The following is a 17,445-nucleotide window of genomic DNA, read 5'->3' as shown; positions in this document are numbered from 1 at the left end:
ACCACTGGCTTAAAGCATCCATGAAATAAGGGCCAGGTATCAGTGATAAAAATCTGAAAGGCCTGAAGCCACTCCTGCATCTCCACCCTCACGCCCAAGACTGTATTAATTGTCTTCTATATTCCTAGCACCTCGCACATAGTTAATACTTGATTCCTTGTCAAATTATACAAGAGCCTCATTTCTTGCTTAAAACTCTCTACCTAAGTTTTCCTTGTCCTATAGTACATTTTTTTTTTTTTTTTTTTTTTACAATTTCCCCTGACAGAAAGGAATATACCCATTACATCAGAATATGGAGTAAATTAGGCTGGGCGCGGTGGCTCACGCCTGTAATCCTAGCACTCTGCGATGTGGAGGCAGGCGGATCGGATCGTTTGAGCTCAGGAGTTCGAGACCAGCCTGAGCAAGAGGGAGACCCCATCTCTACTAAAAAAATAGAAAGAAATTAGCTGGACAAATTAAAATATATAGAAAAAATTAGCCGGGCATGGTGGCACATGCCTGTGGGCCCATCTGCTCAGGAGGATGAGGCAGGAGGATCTCTTGAGGTCAGGATCCCCAGATCAGCCTAGGCAACATACTAAGACCCTATCCTTAAAACAAACAAAACAAAACAAAACAGCTGGGTATGGTGGTATGCACCTGTAGTCCTAGTTATACTTGGGAGACTGAGGCAGGAGGATTGCTTGAGCCCAGGATTTTGAGGCTGCAGTATACTATGATTGGGCCACTGCACTCTAGGCCTGGGTAAGAGAGACCCTGTCTCAAAAAGAAAAACAAAAAACTCATAAACATCACTGTCCTGTTCTTTTCTATTTCATTTCTTAATATTATGGCTAAAATTTCTTAAAGCACATACAAAATAATTCTTAAGTCTATCAAGTTAAGATACCTTTAAAAAGCTTTATATTTATCCACATGGTAGAAAAAAGACTGCAAGTGAATGTGAAGTCAGTACTTAAGTTATGAAATAGGCTGCAGTGGCAGCATGAAAAAAATCACGGGTGACCTGTTACAAAAGACATACTTAAATAGGCTCTGACAGCCTACTTGTATCTCTTTTTAACCTACAATATTCTCATTCTACCTTCTACATCTTACCTCCAGCCAAGAGTTTGTTGGATTTTGGTTTTCTGTAAGTTGTATAGTAAAAACAGGTAAATTAAATGATTTTTCAAACTATACCCTCCTCTCATTTCCTAACCCTACCCCCCTAATCACTCTTCTATCATAAGCACAATTTGTTACTAACTAAGGACAAAGACCTCGACGACTTCCCTTACCTTCTATCTACCAGGGCAGCTGAAAGGGCAGACTATGTTCAGAAGTTTATGTGACCAAATCTACAGCCAACTATTAACTGCAATATCTTTCCGGCGATCTTGTCAGATGTCAGAGAATCCAGGGAGAGACAAGATATGTGTGACCAAACTAGGGAGAAACACTTATACAAATATCTTACAGTTTTGTTGCCTTTTTTTTCACTGTAAATCCTAGCAAAGGGCCCAAGATATTAGTGGTATTTTAAAAGTTAATACAAGAAACTAAGCAGCACATACCTGCTGGCCTGCTTGCTAACTAAGACTATGCAAGCTGTGTAGCTTACCCTTTAGGCTCTAAAATTTAGGAGCATTGAACTTAAGGACTAGAATACAAAAACTACTGACAATGTAAGTGACCTGGTAGGAAGGCAAACATGTGGTGACTCTCCCTCTTTGGTAGAGGTTTGCATCCCCCCCCTTATCCACCATACTCCCTTGCCCATCCCCTGCAACAAACCACAGCTTTCAATTAATTTAGAACATATTTTGAAGAAAACCTTAGACTGAAAGCTTGAATCAAGGCAGGGCTTATCAGTACTTGAGTATTTTAAATGTTTAAGTATCACAGTATCCACCAGTAAAGAAGGTGCATACATCATTAGTGACTGATTAGCTAGTTTTCCTAAAGCTGGGCCTGGAAGCCATGTGTTCTGTGTGTGGGATTTTAAGATAATTACAATCCCTCAGTACTTCACTTTTACAAACTGAGCAAATGATAAAACAAATGCTCTACAGTCTTCTTCAGCAGGTGATGATGTCTATGAATGTGCTAACAAAACCATGAAAAGATCTATTTTTGGTCCTTTCATTTCTGTCCAGAAGACTGGTGAAATTCTTTTCTACATTCAACATCAAGATGACCTGTCTTCCTCCTTGGCAGACTGTTTTCACTAAAAGCTTGGCTACCCTGAGAAGAGGGGCCACGACTATTATCCTCCATGACAATACTTACTTCAGTTGAATAAGCTTCAGAGTTCTTAAAAGTCAGAAATCAACCCATTGGATGATAATCTCTTGAACAATGTACTCTTGGTCACTATTTTTAGTACAGGACAGACCTTGCTTCGGATTTTAGGAATGGATTAGAAACTTCAAGATTCATTATTTAGAGAATACTTTATTAGTTTCTGTAATCAAACCCATGTAGATAAGACCTTACATATTTAATACAGTGCGTTACCCCTGTACAAATGGAAAAAAAAAATTAAGTTTAACGTTTCTAGACCAATATGGCTGTTAATTTCTGTACAATGCCAACTCAACACGGTAAACTGGGATACTTTTTCCAAAGTTGACAGCACAGCTAAAGTTTCCAAAAATTCAAATTATATATATATGTATATATATATATATATTTATATAAAAAGACCAATAATAGCAGTATGTTATGCATCAATAGCAGCAACAGCTTTTCCAGGTTCTGCGGTCATCTGAACAATATTATAGAGATATCAGCACACTCCATTAAAAAAAAAGGGGAGGGAGGGAGAGGTAAAAAAACAAAACCTCAGAAAACAGCAAAGTTCTGTCACTGTTGTGGTACCTGGCACCATTTTTTTTATTAGCTTCTGAATCATCATCTGGAAAGAAAACATTCTAGAGTAACATCATTAAAAACAGCTCTGATAAAGCACAGTCACTACTACATATCATAAAGCAGGTACAAGATATTTTACATTCACAGAGGTATGATACAGTACTGTCCTACATCTATATACTAGAGGATACAATTAAAAAGGCATTATTTGAGACTTGATTCTACTTTTCCAGCAGAGGGCCCAAAGGATGGTATGACACAGCTCTAAAGAAATGCACCTCCTTAAACAGGATTTCCTTTCATTCACGGCACAGTTCTAGGTATTCACTGCTCTTCATGAACATAAGCTAAAAACCGTTAAAAAAAAAAAGAAAAAGAAAACCGGGGGGAAGGGGAAGGAACCATTGGATTCATACAAAGATGACTGAGTGGAGGCAAGCAAGACCCAGCCTAACTAGTATTTCACCAGATCTGTCATGTTTGAATGGTGAGAGCTCCATGGGAAAAAGGAGACGCCAAGTAGCGCTTCAAAGCTGCAGACCACAACCAAAACACAGCATCATTTCAAACAGAAGCAGTAGCCAAACATTGCTCACTTGGATATGGTTCAAGGATGCTGACATCAATATTTAATCATCTGCGCACTCATCCAGGAAGAAGGGGAGATCAGTTACTACTGTACTTTGATTGTGTTCAACTCAATCACCATGTTACAAAAATAGCAAGCTGCCATAATAAAAAATAAGGCTCCTCTATCCAGCACCATGTATCTTCAGTTCTTCACTTCCAAGCCTACAAACGCCACAACCATATCCAAAGACCATAAGGGAGCAAAGAAACCACATCTGATGTATTAGCTGGGACCACCACATTGTTCAGGCTGAGCTATTCCTCTGCGGTGTTATTTTCCTTGTATTTCTGGGGTTTCATCTAACCATAAGGATTTTTAGGTCTGAATTATATGCACTCAAAAATGAGAGCATATGTCTGTATGTAAGTTGTGGCTGAAGATGCATGGCCATCAACTGAGCGCATGTCATACAGCAGGTGCAAGCTTGCAAAGCCTCATTTTTACTGGTGCAGCAGCTTTGTGTCAGTGTAAATTGCTCCTATGTCCCTTGTGCCTTTCCAAGCTCTGGACACGATAATGTCACAGACCATTTTACCCCTTTGGCTGCTGGCAATATGTGACTTCATTTTCCCTGCCCCCCCACCCCCCAATCCCTTGCAATAAACCACAGCCTTTAAGATTTTGTTTCTTCAGTTTTGATCGCCTGAGGTTTGATTGGTCCAGTTCTAACAGGTTTGGTGGATATGGAGGGTGCAGGAGGTGGCTTTTCTTCTACTTTTTCCTGACAGACACCAGGAGGGTCGGTCAGTGTTTCAGGAGGTTTACTTGAATCACTGTCCACTTTCTGGGCTTTTCCTCCTATCTGTTTGTTCTGTTGCTGTTCAGAGAAGAACCGTTGTGTGGACTGAAGAACCTCTGCTCTCTGCTTTGCCTTAAAAAATGAGAAACAACAACTGAAAATGCTGCAGCATTACCAAAGCCTGTCAAATCAACCTCAGTTCAAATTCTTTTACCAATCACAAATCAGTTTTCCCCACACTGGTTTGGCCTAATCCAAAGTGCCTCATTGATCTTTCAGCTATAATGCACAGATTTCTTCCTATTTTTGAAAACATTCCATGTGATTTTTAAAAAACATTTGAGACAACAGGACCACCTCCCACCACTTTTCCAAAGTCTGCCCTCTTATAGAATAATAAAATATAAATTGCTGCTGGTTTATCTTTTCTGGAACAAAGCTTATTGATATCAAATTTTATTTAGGGAGCCTGCTTACAAATCTGAAAACATACATGTAATACTTAAAACTTCTAGTTATCAATGTGGTCTACAATAAAATGAAAAGGAAGCACTTATATTGTGGCATTACCAACACCTAGGACCAAATGTCTTGTGGCTGAGTCCTCTTCCCACAGCTCTCTTCTGCAGGGGAAGAGCATCAGAAATTAGTAACTACAACTTCACTTGATCACTAAGTTCTGATAGCTCCTACCACATTCTGAGCTGGTAAAATAGTTTCTTAATTTTATTGACTATGTGCCCCCAAGAATATACTTACGTCAATCTGTTAACTTTATCACTGCAACATACATAATTAAAACTTAAGTTTCTATACTTCTTGCGTATAATAAAAAATTGTTCATGTTCTACAGGTAATCTGTACTATACAAAGATCTGAAGCAATTTTCCAGAAATTTGTACCCTTTCCCACCCCATTAAAGATCATTAAACTCTAATGTCATTTTCAACATGGGAATGTGTGACAATCAAGTTCAAATAGCCAGGAGTAGAACTGGAAACCAAGGCCAAATAATTTCCATAAATTTTTACTCATGACTATTTTTAATAGTAATGAACAGATGGAAATCCTATGCACATAGCCTTAATAAAAGTAGATAATATTTAACAGAAATTTTACTGTAGGGTAGTCTTTTTGATTTGATTACTCAGGATCAGAAACACAAAGGATGTCAATCCAGAAAGAAACTTTAGTCCGTCAATTGAATTTCTAATAGGATTATCATAAACATGTTTCTAATTCAGAGTAAAGTATTACTATGCACATTTCCCTGTTTGAAAGCAGTAGGCTTTTCTTTGTTCTAGTCTGATCTGATGATACATGTAGTGACAAAACAGGCAAATTTACTAAGATCTCTGAAAAGTCAAGCCTAAAGTAACAACAGAAATAAGCTGATTCAACTGGCTGTACAGGCAGACAGGTAAGGTTTATGGCACAAAACTGTCCCCACACAGACTCCTAAAGGCACTCTTCTGCATTAGCAAACCTCACGTTTATCAGTGCCTTTCATCATGAAGGATCCCAAAGTGCTTTCCTGAGTTCTTCATTTACAACTGCACAAACCATTGTGAAACACAGCCACTTCAAGTGGTGTGCAAAAAAGGTATGAAAACAGTTTGAGAAGAAAATTGTACTCTGATGACTTGTGACAGAAGAAAAATGAAGATAGGTAATATGTCGTACCCATTCCAGAGTTTTCTCATAGTCATGATTTATATTTTAAGTTGGGGGAGGGAAAAGGAAGGGGGGGGGAGAAAATCAAAGGAAAAAAAATGAAAATGGGGAAGCCTATAATAATCCACATTACATTTTGCTATTCCAAAAAATGTGCTATCTAAACTCAGATCTCCCTCAAATATTTATTTTATAATAATTCATTTGGCCAGAGAGTTTAAAATGTTAATTTGTTTCCTGACTATAGTTGCAAAAATGGGGGGGAGGGGGAAGAAAAAAAAGATGAGGGGATGGGAATAGGGAGGAGGGGAAAAAAAAAAGGAATGAATAAAAGTGGTCAGCTTGGTTAAGTATGCTAAGATATGCCTGGATATTATGGTTATGGGTCCAGAGGCATTTTTAAGACATGGTTCAGAGACAGATTCTTGATCTGTTGGCTGTTAACACTGTACTAACCTTCATGTCTTGTTCAGCCTTCAACGCAGCCTGGGCCTGATTACCTCTGACTCCAGATAGTGATCCACAAGGACCCCTGGCTACATGTGGCAAACGAGCATGGCTCATGAGGCCTGTGGTCAGCGGAGGAGGCATCTGACTGGCCAGTGCCATTGGTGGCCTCTGAACAGGCGCTGGGAAGGTGTTAGTATGTGGGGCTCTTACCAATGGAGGGACCAGGTTAGGCTGAGAGAGAATCTGAGTGAAAAAAACAAAACATACAACATTGAACTGTTAAAAAAAAATCCTGCCAACTAGACCAGGTTGGCTTATCCCAGAGTATATCCGTGCCCATCTTGCCAGTGAACGGAAGTGTATGGATTGTGCCATTCCACTAACAGGGACAAAGAACAAACAGGCCATGCTTGGAGAGTTTAACAGAAAAAAATAAGGCAAAGCATGCTATGGCACTTCAACTGGTTCTAGCATCTCAGCTGTATTCTGAAGGTAAGATAGGAAGACTATTAGTTAGGTTATCTTTAAAAAAAGCACAATTGCAGAAAAGGCATACACCTATAACAAACATAATCTGAAGATAAATAAAATTAATACTAATTAAACAAATGAGTTTTCTCAGGAACCAATTCTAGCTTGTGAGAGTTCTTATCAATTTCAGTTAGTTCTCCAACATGATCAGCAAAGGGAAGGGAAGCCAACATTTTTACATATATTAAAACATCTCTGTGGAAATTTTATCTTGCTGCACATAGATATCCTTTAAAAAACAAAACCAAAAAATCCTACTTTAAACCTAGAAAACTTCAAGCACTGGGACCCTTCGCTGAAAAGTTAACTTCTTCAAAAAAGAGAAAAGGGAAGAAAAGGACTCAAATAAATTACGAGAGCTGTGTGGGGAATCTTGACTATTGCTATTGTCTGCTTTAGAACTAAACAGCTACTACCTGGGTCTAGCTATAAATTGTGAAGACTATTTGAATATCATAATTTACTGTTAAAATCAGAAACTGTTTTTCATTAAAAACTGTAATTCTTATCTGCTTAACATATGGCAAGATTATAATTTAGCCAGATTAGCAATCATTTCCAAGTAAACAACACTTATTTCTCACTTATATCTGCCCACCTGGGGTGCAAACTGTGTAGGAAATGGCTGTGTCATTCTCACAGTGGCAGGGGCTGACTGGAACTGCTTCTGATAAACAATGCTGTTCATTTTGCTGGACTGGCTGTTTGGACTCGTGGAAGTAGCCCTTAGAAAGAAACCACCACTGGTCAGTACAGTAATACCAAGTAAATAATGCTGTTAGATTTTTACAGAGATTGTTTTTGGTATTTTTATCATACTTTGTAGTTGATGAAAATTTACCGTGATGAGTTACCAAACACTGTGGTAGGAAAGAGACACTAGACAGGCAGAGAAAGGATACTAGCTAGATTTGCCCTGTAGTTAAAGAATTTACTTAAAATATTGAAAAACAAATATTTTCTTAATAATTTAAAATTATAAAATTTTTGAATGTCTTATAACTCCTTTTCTGCTAATGACATATTAAGTGTTTAACAAACAGTGATCAATTACTTTAAAATTTCATAAGCAAATTTAAGTGGCTATTTTACCGGAAGGGACTAGATGTTGGTGTGGTGCTTCTACCGCCGATTGGAGGTGTGCCTGGTTTTATATCAATGCCACTTCCGAAGGCTTTTAGCTCCATTTCAGACATCTGAGAAAAAGCATCAAATAAACTTAACACTTCTCCAATTCCATAAGCTAAGTGCTGTGTTTAATGTCCTATATATGAAGGCAAAATCTAGGAAAGGGCAGAGAACCTTAGTTACAAAAATCCCAGTTAGGCTTCAAATATTATGGAATTATCAGTCCACATAAACTTTTAATTAAACAAGTCTCAGGGACTTTGTAAATCCAATTCTTCCAAAAAAATTTGTGAATTCTTTGCTGTTGGGTAAAAACTAGATGGAGCCAAACACATTAGTAGCAAATAGATAAAACATAAGTAAGTATATTGGAGTTTGAGATTTTCTGGAGAGTGGTAAAAACCAAAGTATTTATTTTTACAGAAGACACAGATGCATATATCTGAGCATATGGACTTAAATTCTCAAATAAGCTGTGCAAGTATCTTTTCACTTACTTTTCCTGTGGTTGCAATCATGCTATGCTGTGTTCCAGCAGGAATTAATCCTCTGAAAGGCTGGCTTACTTGCGCAGGACGGGTCAGGCTCTGAGCCTGTGCTTGTGGGGTGGTATGCTGTAATGGGGGCTGAAGAGTCTGAGGCAAAGCAATCAGAGGTTGCCCTGTAGATCCAAAATTAGGCAAGGAAAGCTGGGATGCTGGTAAAGGTACAGTAACCTAGAAAACAAGCAAATAGAAACTGCAACAATTTGCTTACACCCATTGTATAGATATCCCTATAACTATATACAACTCTTCAAATACTTTTGAGTAAGATTTTAAATAGAATATATAAATCTACAAATATATTTTGCATACAGATCTTTTGCTTAGTGATTACAAATTGAGTGTCACTAATCTGAAAATCCAAAATCTGAAACTTTTTGAGGGCCAACATGACACAAGTGGAAAATTCCACATCTTGCCTCATGTGACAGGTCATAGTCAAAGTGCAGTCAAAACTTTGTTTCATGAACAAAATTATTAAAAATAATGTATAAAATTACCTTAGGACCATGTATAAGGTGTATATGAAACAAAAAATTTCATTTAGATGTGCACTTTATTTCCAAGATATCTCATTGTGTAATGTAATATCTATCTATCTATCTATCTATCTATCTATCTATCTATCTATCTATCTATCTACCTACCTACCTACCTACCTACCTACCTATCAATCAAACAATCAATCAATCAATCAATCAATCAATCGTCTAAAAACATTTCCGATCCCTTCCTGAATCATGTCACGGTAAAAAAAAAGAAAAAAATAAAATGGAAAAAAAAAAAAAATTAGGCCAGGCACGGTGGCTCATGCCTGTAATCCTAGCACTCTGGGAGGCTGAGGCGGGTGGATTGCTCGAGGTCAGGAGTTCGAAACCAGCCTGAGCAAGAGTGAGACCCCCATCTCTACTATAAATAGAAAGAAATTAATTGGCCAACTAATATATATAGAAAAAATTAGCCGGGCATGGTGGTGCATGCCTGTAGTCCCAGCTACTTGGGAGGCTGAGGCAGTAGGATTGCTTGAGACCAGGAGTTTGAGGTTGCTGTGAGCTAGGCTGATGCCATGGCACTCACTCTAGCCTGGGCAACAAAGTGAGACTCTGTCTCAAAAAATAAATAAAATAATAAATAAAATAAAACAAACAAACAAAACACACTTCTGATCCCAAGCATTTCAGATGAAGGATTCTCAACCTGATATTTCCATTCATTTATTAAAGGTGTAACCACAAAATAGTTTAGTTTGTAACGTTACTTGTAGTGAAGGAACTGTACAACTGAAATAATTATGACTATCTTTGAACTTATTCATGGGACGTGTCAAATAATCACAAAATACATGGGGGCACACAATTTAGGAAAGCAGTCACAAGTCCTGAAATAAATATTTTTATAGTGGTTTTAGGTCTAGTTAAAGTTAGAGGAGGAAACAGAACATTCCATTTTTCATATAAACACTGTATTTAATCTGAATGTCAATAATATATTTTTGAATTATCGCTCCCTAAAATAACCTAAAATGGTTATGAGAAAGTGACTAATGACTTGCTACCCCACCCCTGCCCTCCTCCACTTTTAAAGAGTAAGCTGATATTAATAGAGGAGACAGCTTTTTAAAAATCATACATTTTTCACTGAAAATTATTAGTGTTCATACACTTAAGGTGTCTGTCATTTATACTGTCATACTCTGCCACACCATCCCATGTATTGTACTAGCCTGTCTGATGGTCTTAGAGCATTTTCCTTTACCTTCGGCACTAATGGGTAAACCTCCTATCACACATACATATAACTGTATAATATGGACAATGGTTTTCAAACTTTTATGCCGATTGAATCCCTTGTTTAAAAAGAATAAATCATTACATGGGAACCCAGTTAAAAAAAAAATAGCAGAAAAGGTAAATAGAACTGATTACAGTCAAGGTGGTGGTGAGGACAGGGGTGTTCCCGTACTGAAGCCCCTTCCACTTTCAGTGGACTCAATGGAATTCCCAAGGATACCTCAGTGAACAGTTTGAAAACCACTCCTCCATCTTTCCAACTAGGTTCTATTTAAATTTCCAAACAATAACAAAAGCAATAAAAATAATAATAAAGAAAAGTGAGGAAATTTACCATGCCATAGTTTACCTGCTGGAGAGCACTTGGTGATTGGGCAGTGTTATAAAAATTTGTCTGACCAGGCTGTTGTACTTGTCCAGAATAAAGATTTGAAGCCTGGGTAAGATTTGCTCTAGCCTAGAAAAAAATTTGTAAAAAAAAAAAAACAGCAATAAGATTGAAAAATTTCTCAGAGACAGAGGTTATGACTTCAAAACAATCTAGTAATTTTAGCATTAGATAAAAAGCAAGGCCTTTGTTTTTTCATTGTGTCTTTTAACATATTTTCTTTAAAAAATATTTCCTTAAAATAATCTGCTGCATAGAAATACATTGTTCTAGCCCCTGCCGTACCTGGAGAAGATGTGTATCGATCAGTTGGGAACCTCCTAGTCCTGATGCCTGCCCAAGCTGATGCTCATACAATATAGGAATAGGCTGAGTATTTGAAGTTTGCTGAAAGGCAAGACCGGATTGTGCTTTGGCAAGTTCCTGGTGTTGGACAGCTGGAAAGTTGTGGATGGCAGTACCAGAAAGGACCACAGATGGCTGGGATAGACTGCTTTGCATAAAGGCTGGCTGAGATCTATGTAAGTATTAAGAGAAAATGCTTGTGTTAGAAGTTAATTTTATCTGGAATCTGGAAATCTTAAGAATGAGCATACCAAATGACCAAGTATAATAATGCACTGCACGATGTTTTGGTCAACAATGAACAGTATATACATAAGCCCCATAAGAGTATAATGGAGCTGAGAAATTCCTATTGCTTAGTCAATAGGACGTCAAAGCCATCCTAACATCATACTGCAACACATTACTCAAGTGTTTGTGGTTATGTAAATAAACCTATCGAACTGCCACTCATAAGAGTCAAGCATATAACATTATGTATAGTACATATTTGATAGGAATAATAATTGTTATTGATTTATGTTTTTATTATACTCTATTATTTTATAATGTCTTCCTTTTATATATATAAAAAAAATTTAACTGTAAAACAGTCTCAGGCAAATCTTTCAGGAGGTATTCCAGAAGAGGGCCTTTTGTTTTGGAAACAAGGTCTGGCTTCATTGCCCAGGCTCCAGTGCAGTGCTGCAATCACAGCTCATGACAGCCTCAAAATCCTGGACTCCAGCAACCGTCCTGTCTTAGCCTCCACAGTAGCCAGGACTACAGGTGTGCAGCACCACACCTGGCTACTTTAAAAAAAAAAAAAAAAAGGCTTTTTTTGTTTGTTTGTTTTAACATATGCGGTCTTACTATGTCACCCAGGTTGGTCTCAAATATCTGGCCTCAAGCAATCCTCCTGCCTCAGCTTTTCAAAGTGCTGGGACTATAAGCGTGAGCCAACACACCTGGGAGAAGAAGGCACTGTTATCAGAGATGACAGGTCCAAGAATGTTACTGCCCCTGGACACCTTCCAGTAGAATAAGATGTGGAGGTGGAAGACAGTGATATTAATAATGCTGACTCTATGTAGGTCTAGGCAAACGTGTGTGTGTGTGTGTGTCTTAGTTTGTAACACAAAAAGTAAAAAATAATAATAATAAAAAAAACCCTTAAATTTTAATAGAATAAAGCTCAGAGAAAAAGGACAAAGAATCTTTTGTATAGCTTTTCAATGCGTTTATGTCTTAAGCTAATATTATTACAAAAGAGTCAAAAAATTATAGAAAGTTAAAGTTAATTTAAGAAAAAATTATTAAAATACATTTAGCATAGCCTAAGTGTACAATGTTTATAAAAGTCTACAGGCCGGGCGCGGTGGCTCACGTCTGTAATCCTAGCACTCTGGGAGGCCAAGGCGGGCGGATTGCTCGAGGTTGGGAGTTCGAAACCATCCTGAGCGAGACCCCGTCTCTACTAAAAATAGAAAGAAATTAATTGACCAACTAAAAATATATATACAAAAAATTAGCCGGGCATGGTGGTGCATGCCTGTAGTCCCAGCCACTCGGGAGGCTGAGGCAGGAGGATCGCTTGAGCCCAGGAGTTTGAGGTTGCTGTGAGCTAGGCTGACGCCACGGCACCCACTCTAGCCAGGGCAACAAAAGTGAGACTCTGTCTCAAAAAAAAAAAAAAAAAAAAAGTCTACAGTAGTGTACAGTTATGTCCTGGGCCTTCACATTCACTCCTCACTCACTCAATGACTCACCCAGAGCACCTTCTAGTCCTACAAACTCCATTCATGGAAAGTGCCCTATTCAGGTGTACCATTTTATATTTTATATTGTACTGCTACTGTATCTTTTCTTTTCTTTTTTTGAGACATAGTCTCACTCTGTTGCCCCGGCTAGAGTGTCGTGGCGTCAGCCTAGCTCACAGCAACCTCAGACTCCCGGAGCTCAAGCAATCCTTCTGCCTCAGACTCCGAGTAGCTGGGACTACAAGCATGTGCCACCATGCTCGGCTAATTTTTATATATATATATTTTTTTAGTTGGCCAATTAATTTCTTTCTATTTTTAGTAGAAAGGGGCTCTCACTCTTGCTCAGGCTGGTTTCAAACTCCTGACCTTGAGCAATCCACCTGCCTCGGCCTCCCAGAGTGTTAGGATTACAGGCGTGAACCACCACACCTGACCTATATCTTTTCTATGTTTATACTCACAAACACTTGCCATTGTGTTGCAATTGTCTACAGGATTCAGTAGGGTAACATCCTGTACAGGTTTGTAGCCTGAAAGCAGTAAGCTACACCCTACAGCCTAGGTGCATAGCAGGCTGTATGTAGGTTTTGTAATATATTCTACGATGTTCCCATAATGACACATGCTTGACTGTTCTCTACTTTGCACAGAAATCAAGAAGCAGAGAATACAGACTGTGCTTAAAGCAACTTGTTTCAAGATTATTTCAAGATTTAGAGCCCCATACACAGTGAAGCTCTACATGCAAAAGTTCTAGGAAAAGGTTTGCTGTCCCTGAGGAACGGGTTGTTTTTTTCCCCTTGAACAATGAGAATGATTCTGTTCAATGTTTGCCACAAAGCTCAGAACCAATTTCATTTTTCTCTTTGGTGACAATCTACTCTACCTAGATTGTCTAGAACAAATAGCCCATTACTTCCCAGCCTTTTGGCTAAGACCAAGTATAGAACAAATAGCCCTGACTTTTACAAATTATTATTATTTCATTTCCTCCCTCCCTCCCTATATATATCTCATGAAAATGGCTTCAAGACCTCTATGAAATAAAGTAGAGTAGTAGCTCACATCAGGATTATCCACACAGGTGTGTGTGTGTGTGTTTTAAAAAAGAAGGCATAATGCTAGAATCTAACCCCAGATAAAGAATATGCAATCAGGCTGGGCGCGGTGGCTCACGCCTGTAATCCTAGCTCTTGGGAGGCCGAGGCGGGTGGATTGCTCAAGGTCAGGAGTTCAAAACCAGCCTGAGCAAGAGCGAGACCCCGTCTCTACTATAAATAGAAAGAAATTAATGGGCCAACTGATATATATATATATAAAAAATTAGCCGGGCATGGTGGCGCATGCCTGTAGTCCCAGCTACTCGGGAGGCTGAGGCAGAAGGATCACTGGAGCCCAGGAGTTTGAGGTTGCTGTGAGCTAGGCTGACGCCACGGCACTCACTCTAGCCTGGATAACAAAGCGAGACTCTGTCTCAAAAAAAAAAAAAAAAAACCAAAAAAAAAAAAAAAAAAAAAAAAAAGAATATGCAATCAGGCCGGGCGTGGTGGCTCACGCCTGTAATCCTAGCACTCTGGGAGGCCGAGGTGGGCGGATTGCTCGAAGTCAGAAGTTCAAAGCCAGCCTGAGCGAGACCCCGTCTCTACCAAAAATAGAAAGAAATTAATTGACCAACTAAAAATAGATATACAAAAAATTAGCCAGGCATGGTGGCACATGCCTGTAGTCCCAGCTACTTGGGAGGCTGAGGCAGCAGGATCACTTGAGCCCAGGAAATTGAGGTTGCTGTGAGCTAGACTGACGCCATGGCACTCACTCTAGCCTGGGCAACAAAGTGAGACTCTGTCTCAAAAAAAAAAAAAGAATATGCAACTGAACCAAAATAGTGAGTTAAAGATAACATTATAAATAAACATCATTATACCGTGTCAGAACTGACCTATGTGGCAGGAACAAAAGCCATTAAGCAGGAACGCAAGTCTAGTAAGCTTCAGAATAATCTATATTATATGTTTCAAACGTAAAATAAGAAAACATGGCTGGGTGTGGTGGCTCACACCTGTAATCCTAGCACTCTGGGAGGCCGAGGTGGGCAGATTGAGCTCAGGAGTTCAAGACCAGCCTGAGTAAGAGCGAGACCCCGTGTCTACTAAAAAATAGAAAGAAACTGGCTGGACAACTAAAAGTATATATATAAAAAAATTAGCAGGGTGTGGTGGCGCACGCCTGTAGTCCCAGCTACTCAGGAGGCTGAGGCAGAAGGATTGCTTGAGCCCAGGAGTTTGAAGTTGCTGTGAACTAGGCTGATGTCACCGCACGCTAGCCTGGGCAACAGAATGAGACTCTGTCTCAAAAACTAAACTAAACTAAAATAGGAAAACATGAACATTTGGCTATAAACTATTCTGTCCTCACAGAAACTAATTGGGATTCCCCGATAAACACTATGCTAAGCAGGTTATAGAGAAGGCAAGACATGCTTAGGGATACAAATAACTGCTTTCAAAATCAAAACCGGTAGCCACTAGCCATAATTACATATCTGTATTACATTATATTTCTATTGACTGGGTCTGGTCTTAAAAAGTACATCTTCCAAGACAACTGGTGAAATACGGATTACAAATAAAGAATGCCTATGTACTGCTATTCCGTTTCCCATGGTTATAGAAGACATTACTAATCACTGTACTCTTTTTCACAGAGCTGGAAAGTGGTTGCAAACATCTGAATAGTGTTTCAGGCAGCCAATACCAATTAAAGGGAGTTTGGCTTGTGAGATGAGATCTAGTTGCTATTCCTGGGTCAGAAACTTTAAAGTTTTAATACAAATTCCAAGATAATCCCAATTTAATAATATAAAGGGACCACCTCTAACTTCTAGTTGGAGTAAATAGATTTACTTCCACTGGGAGAAAATTTCTTGGAATAACTGAACTCAGTGACAGAGTAAGACGGGGGCTACAAAAGAAAACAAATTCCTAAAAGAAAATGCCCAGCTCTGCAACTTTCCAGAATGTAACTTATTTTTCTTTCTGCTGTTTTAGAGCCATTACTATGAATATGGATGATAGGCCGGGCGCTGTGGCTCACGCCTGTAATCCTAGCTCTTGGGAGGCCGAGGCGGGCGGATTGCTCAAGGTCAGGAGTTCAAAACCAGCCTGAGCAAGAGCGAGACCCCGTCTCTAATTAAAAAAAATAAAAAAAAAAAAAAAAAAAAAAAAAAAAAATATGGATGATAGCTATGTCATGATACACTGCTCCCGCCTTTTGACTGTTACCCCTAATTCACCTACCATCATTAAATTAGAGACCAGAGAAACCTAGGGTTGAATCATCTAGGCTCTGCCACTTATAGTGTAACCTTAGGTAAAAAACCCACCCTCTCCAAGTCCTAATTTCCTCATATTTCAAATGCAGACGACTTAATTTACCTTATGTGGTTGTGTGAAGACAAAACTGAGTTAATATACCTGAAGGGCTGAATACCTAGCATACATAAGTTCAACAAAACAGTTTTTCATTATTTCCCTAATTGCAACGATAACTTACAGTACATCTGAGTGAATCTTTAAAACACTCTTCACTACAAACACACCTATCACCACCATCACCACTACTTCTATTCTTTATCTGACATTCTACTCCTTTCTCTTCTATTATATTGCATCCTGCCCTTTAACCCCTAACACATTGTGGTTATCTATCTGCCATCCCTTACCTCTTACACAGAGACTTAGATTTATAATTGTTAATGGCCAGATGGTATGTAAACTTTTATGTCCTTTAGCAGCTATTTTTTGATATTTAGTAGTGATGGGGTTGCTATTGCCTACTTCTTCAAGAAGCTTTGTGGCCTTTTTTTTTTGTTTGTTTCCTTTTATCTATTTATCTATCTATCCATCTATCTATTTATTTAGAGAGGGTGTCTCACTCTTGCTCAGGCTGGTCTTCTGAGCTCAAGCAATCCTCCTGCCTTGGCTTCCCACAGTGCTAGGATTACAGGTGTGAGCCACACCTGCCCCCACCCCCTCTTTTTTTTGAGACAGAGGCTCACTCTGTTGCCCTGGATAGAGTGCCATGTTGTCAGCCCGGCTCACAGCAACCTCAAAATCCTGGGCTCAAATAATCTTCTTGCCTCAGCCTCCGGAGTAGCTGGGACTACAGGCATGAGCCATCATGCCCAACCTCTTTTTTTGTTTCTTAGAGAGAAAGTCTTGCTCTGTCAACCAGGTTGGAGAGCAGTAGCATGAACAGAGCTCACTGCAACCTCAAAATCCTGAGCTCATGCCATCTTCCTGCCTCAGCCTCCTGAGTAGCTGGGATTACAGGCATGTGCTACCACACCCAGCTAATTTTTTAAATTTTCGTAGTGACAGGGCCTACGTTGTCCAAGCTGGTCCTAAAACTCCTGGGCTCAAGCAATCCTCCTGCCTCAGTTTCTAAAAGTGCTGGTATCACAGTTATGAGCCACTGCACCCAGCCTGAGGCTTGACTTTCTTTAATAAAGTCTAATTGAAATTACTAGAAGGTAAGGTTGATGACATATAATCAAATGCTTAAAATTATTTAATTTAGTTTATAACATGGTCATCTATTTTGGGGAGAAGGAAAGAAGAA

At 38.9% G+C, this 17,445-nt stretch overlaps 1 protein-coding gene across 11 annotated transcripts in view; it reads right to left on the bottom strand.

Moving 5' to 3' along the window:
- Window positions 1-2,348: 2,348 nt before the first annotated feature.
- The window catches only part of PRRC2C (proline rich coiled-coil 2C), a 110,979-nt gene continuing 95,882 nt past the window's right edge, over window positions 2,349-17,445 (bottom strand). For 2 of the 11 annotated variants that reach the window (XM_012765140.3, XM_012765141.2), the window contains exons 29-35: window positions 11,024-11,255; window positions 10,685-10,807; window positions 8,513-8,731; window positions 7,980-8,083; window positions 7,486-7,612; window positions 6,363-6,599; window positions 2,350-4,364 (exon numbers count right to left, since the gene is read on the bottom strand). In XM_012765140.3, coding sequence (XP_012620594.2) covers window positions 4,107-4,364; window positions 6,363-6,599; window positions 7,486-7,612; window positions 7,980-8,083; window positions 8,513-8,731; window positions 10,685-10,807; window positions 11,024-11,255 — 1,300 coding nt within the window. In that variant the 3' untranslated portion in view covers window positions 2,350-4,106. Of the gene's footprint in view, window positions 4,365-4,802; window positions 4,856-6,362; window positions 6,600-7,485; window positions 7,613-7,979; window positions 8,084-8,512; window positions 8,732-10,684; window positions 10,808-11,023; window positions 11,256-17,445 lie in introns of all 11 variants that reach the window. The other 9 variants (XM_012765146.2, XM_012765143.2, XM_012765144.2 and 6 more) reach the window with 9 other exon arrangements.

Source organism: Microcebus murinus, chromosome 2, assembly GCF_040939455.1.
Source record: "Microcebus murinus isolate Inina chromosome 2, M.murinus_Inina_mat1.0, whole genome shotgun sequence".
Lineage (NCBI taxonomy): Eukaryota > Metazoa > Chordata > Mammalia > Primates > Cheirogaleidae > Microcebus > Microcebus murinus.
This window is presented reverse-complemented; position numbering and strand designations above follow the sequence as displayed.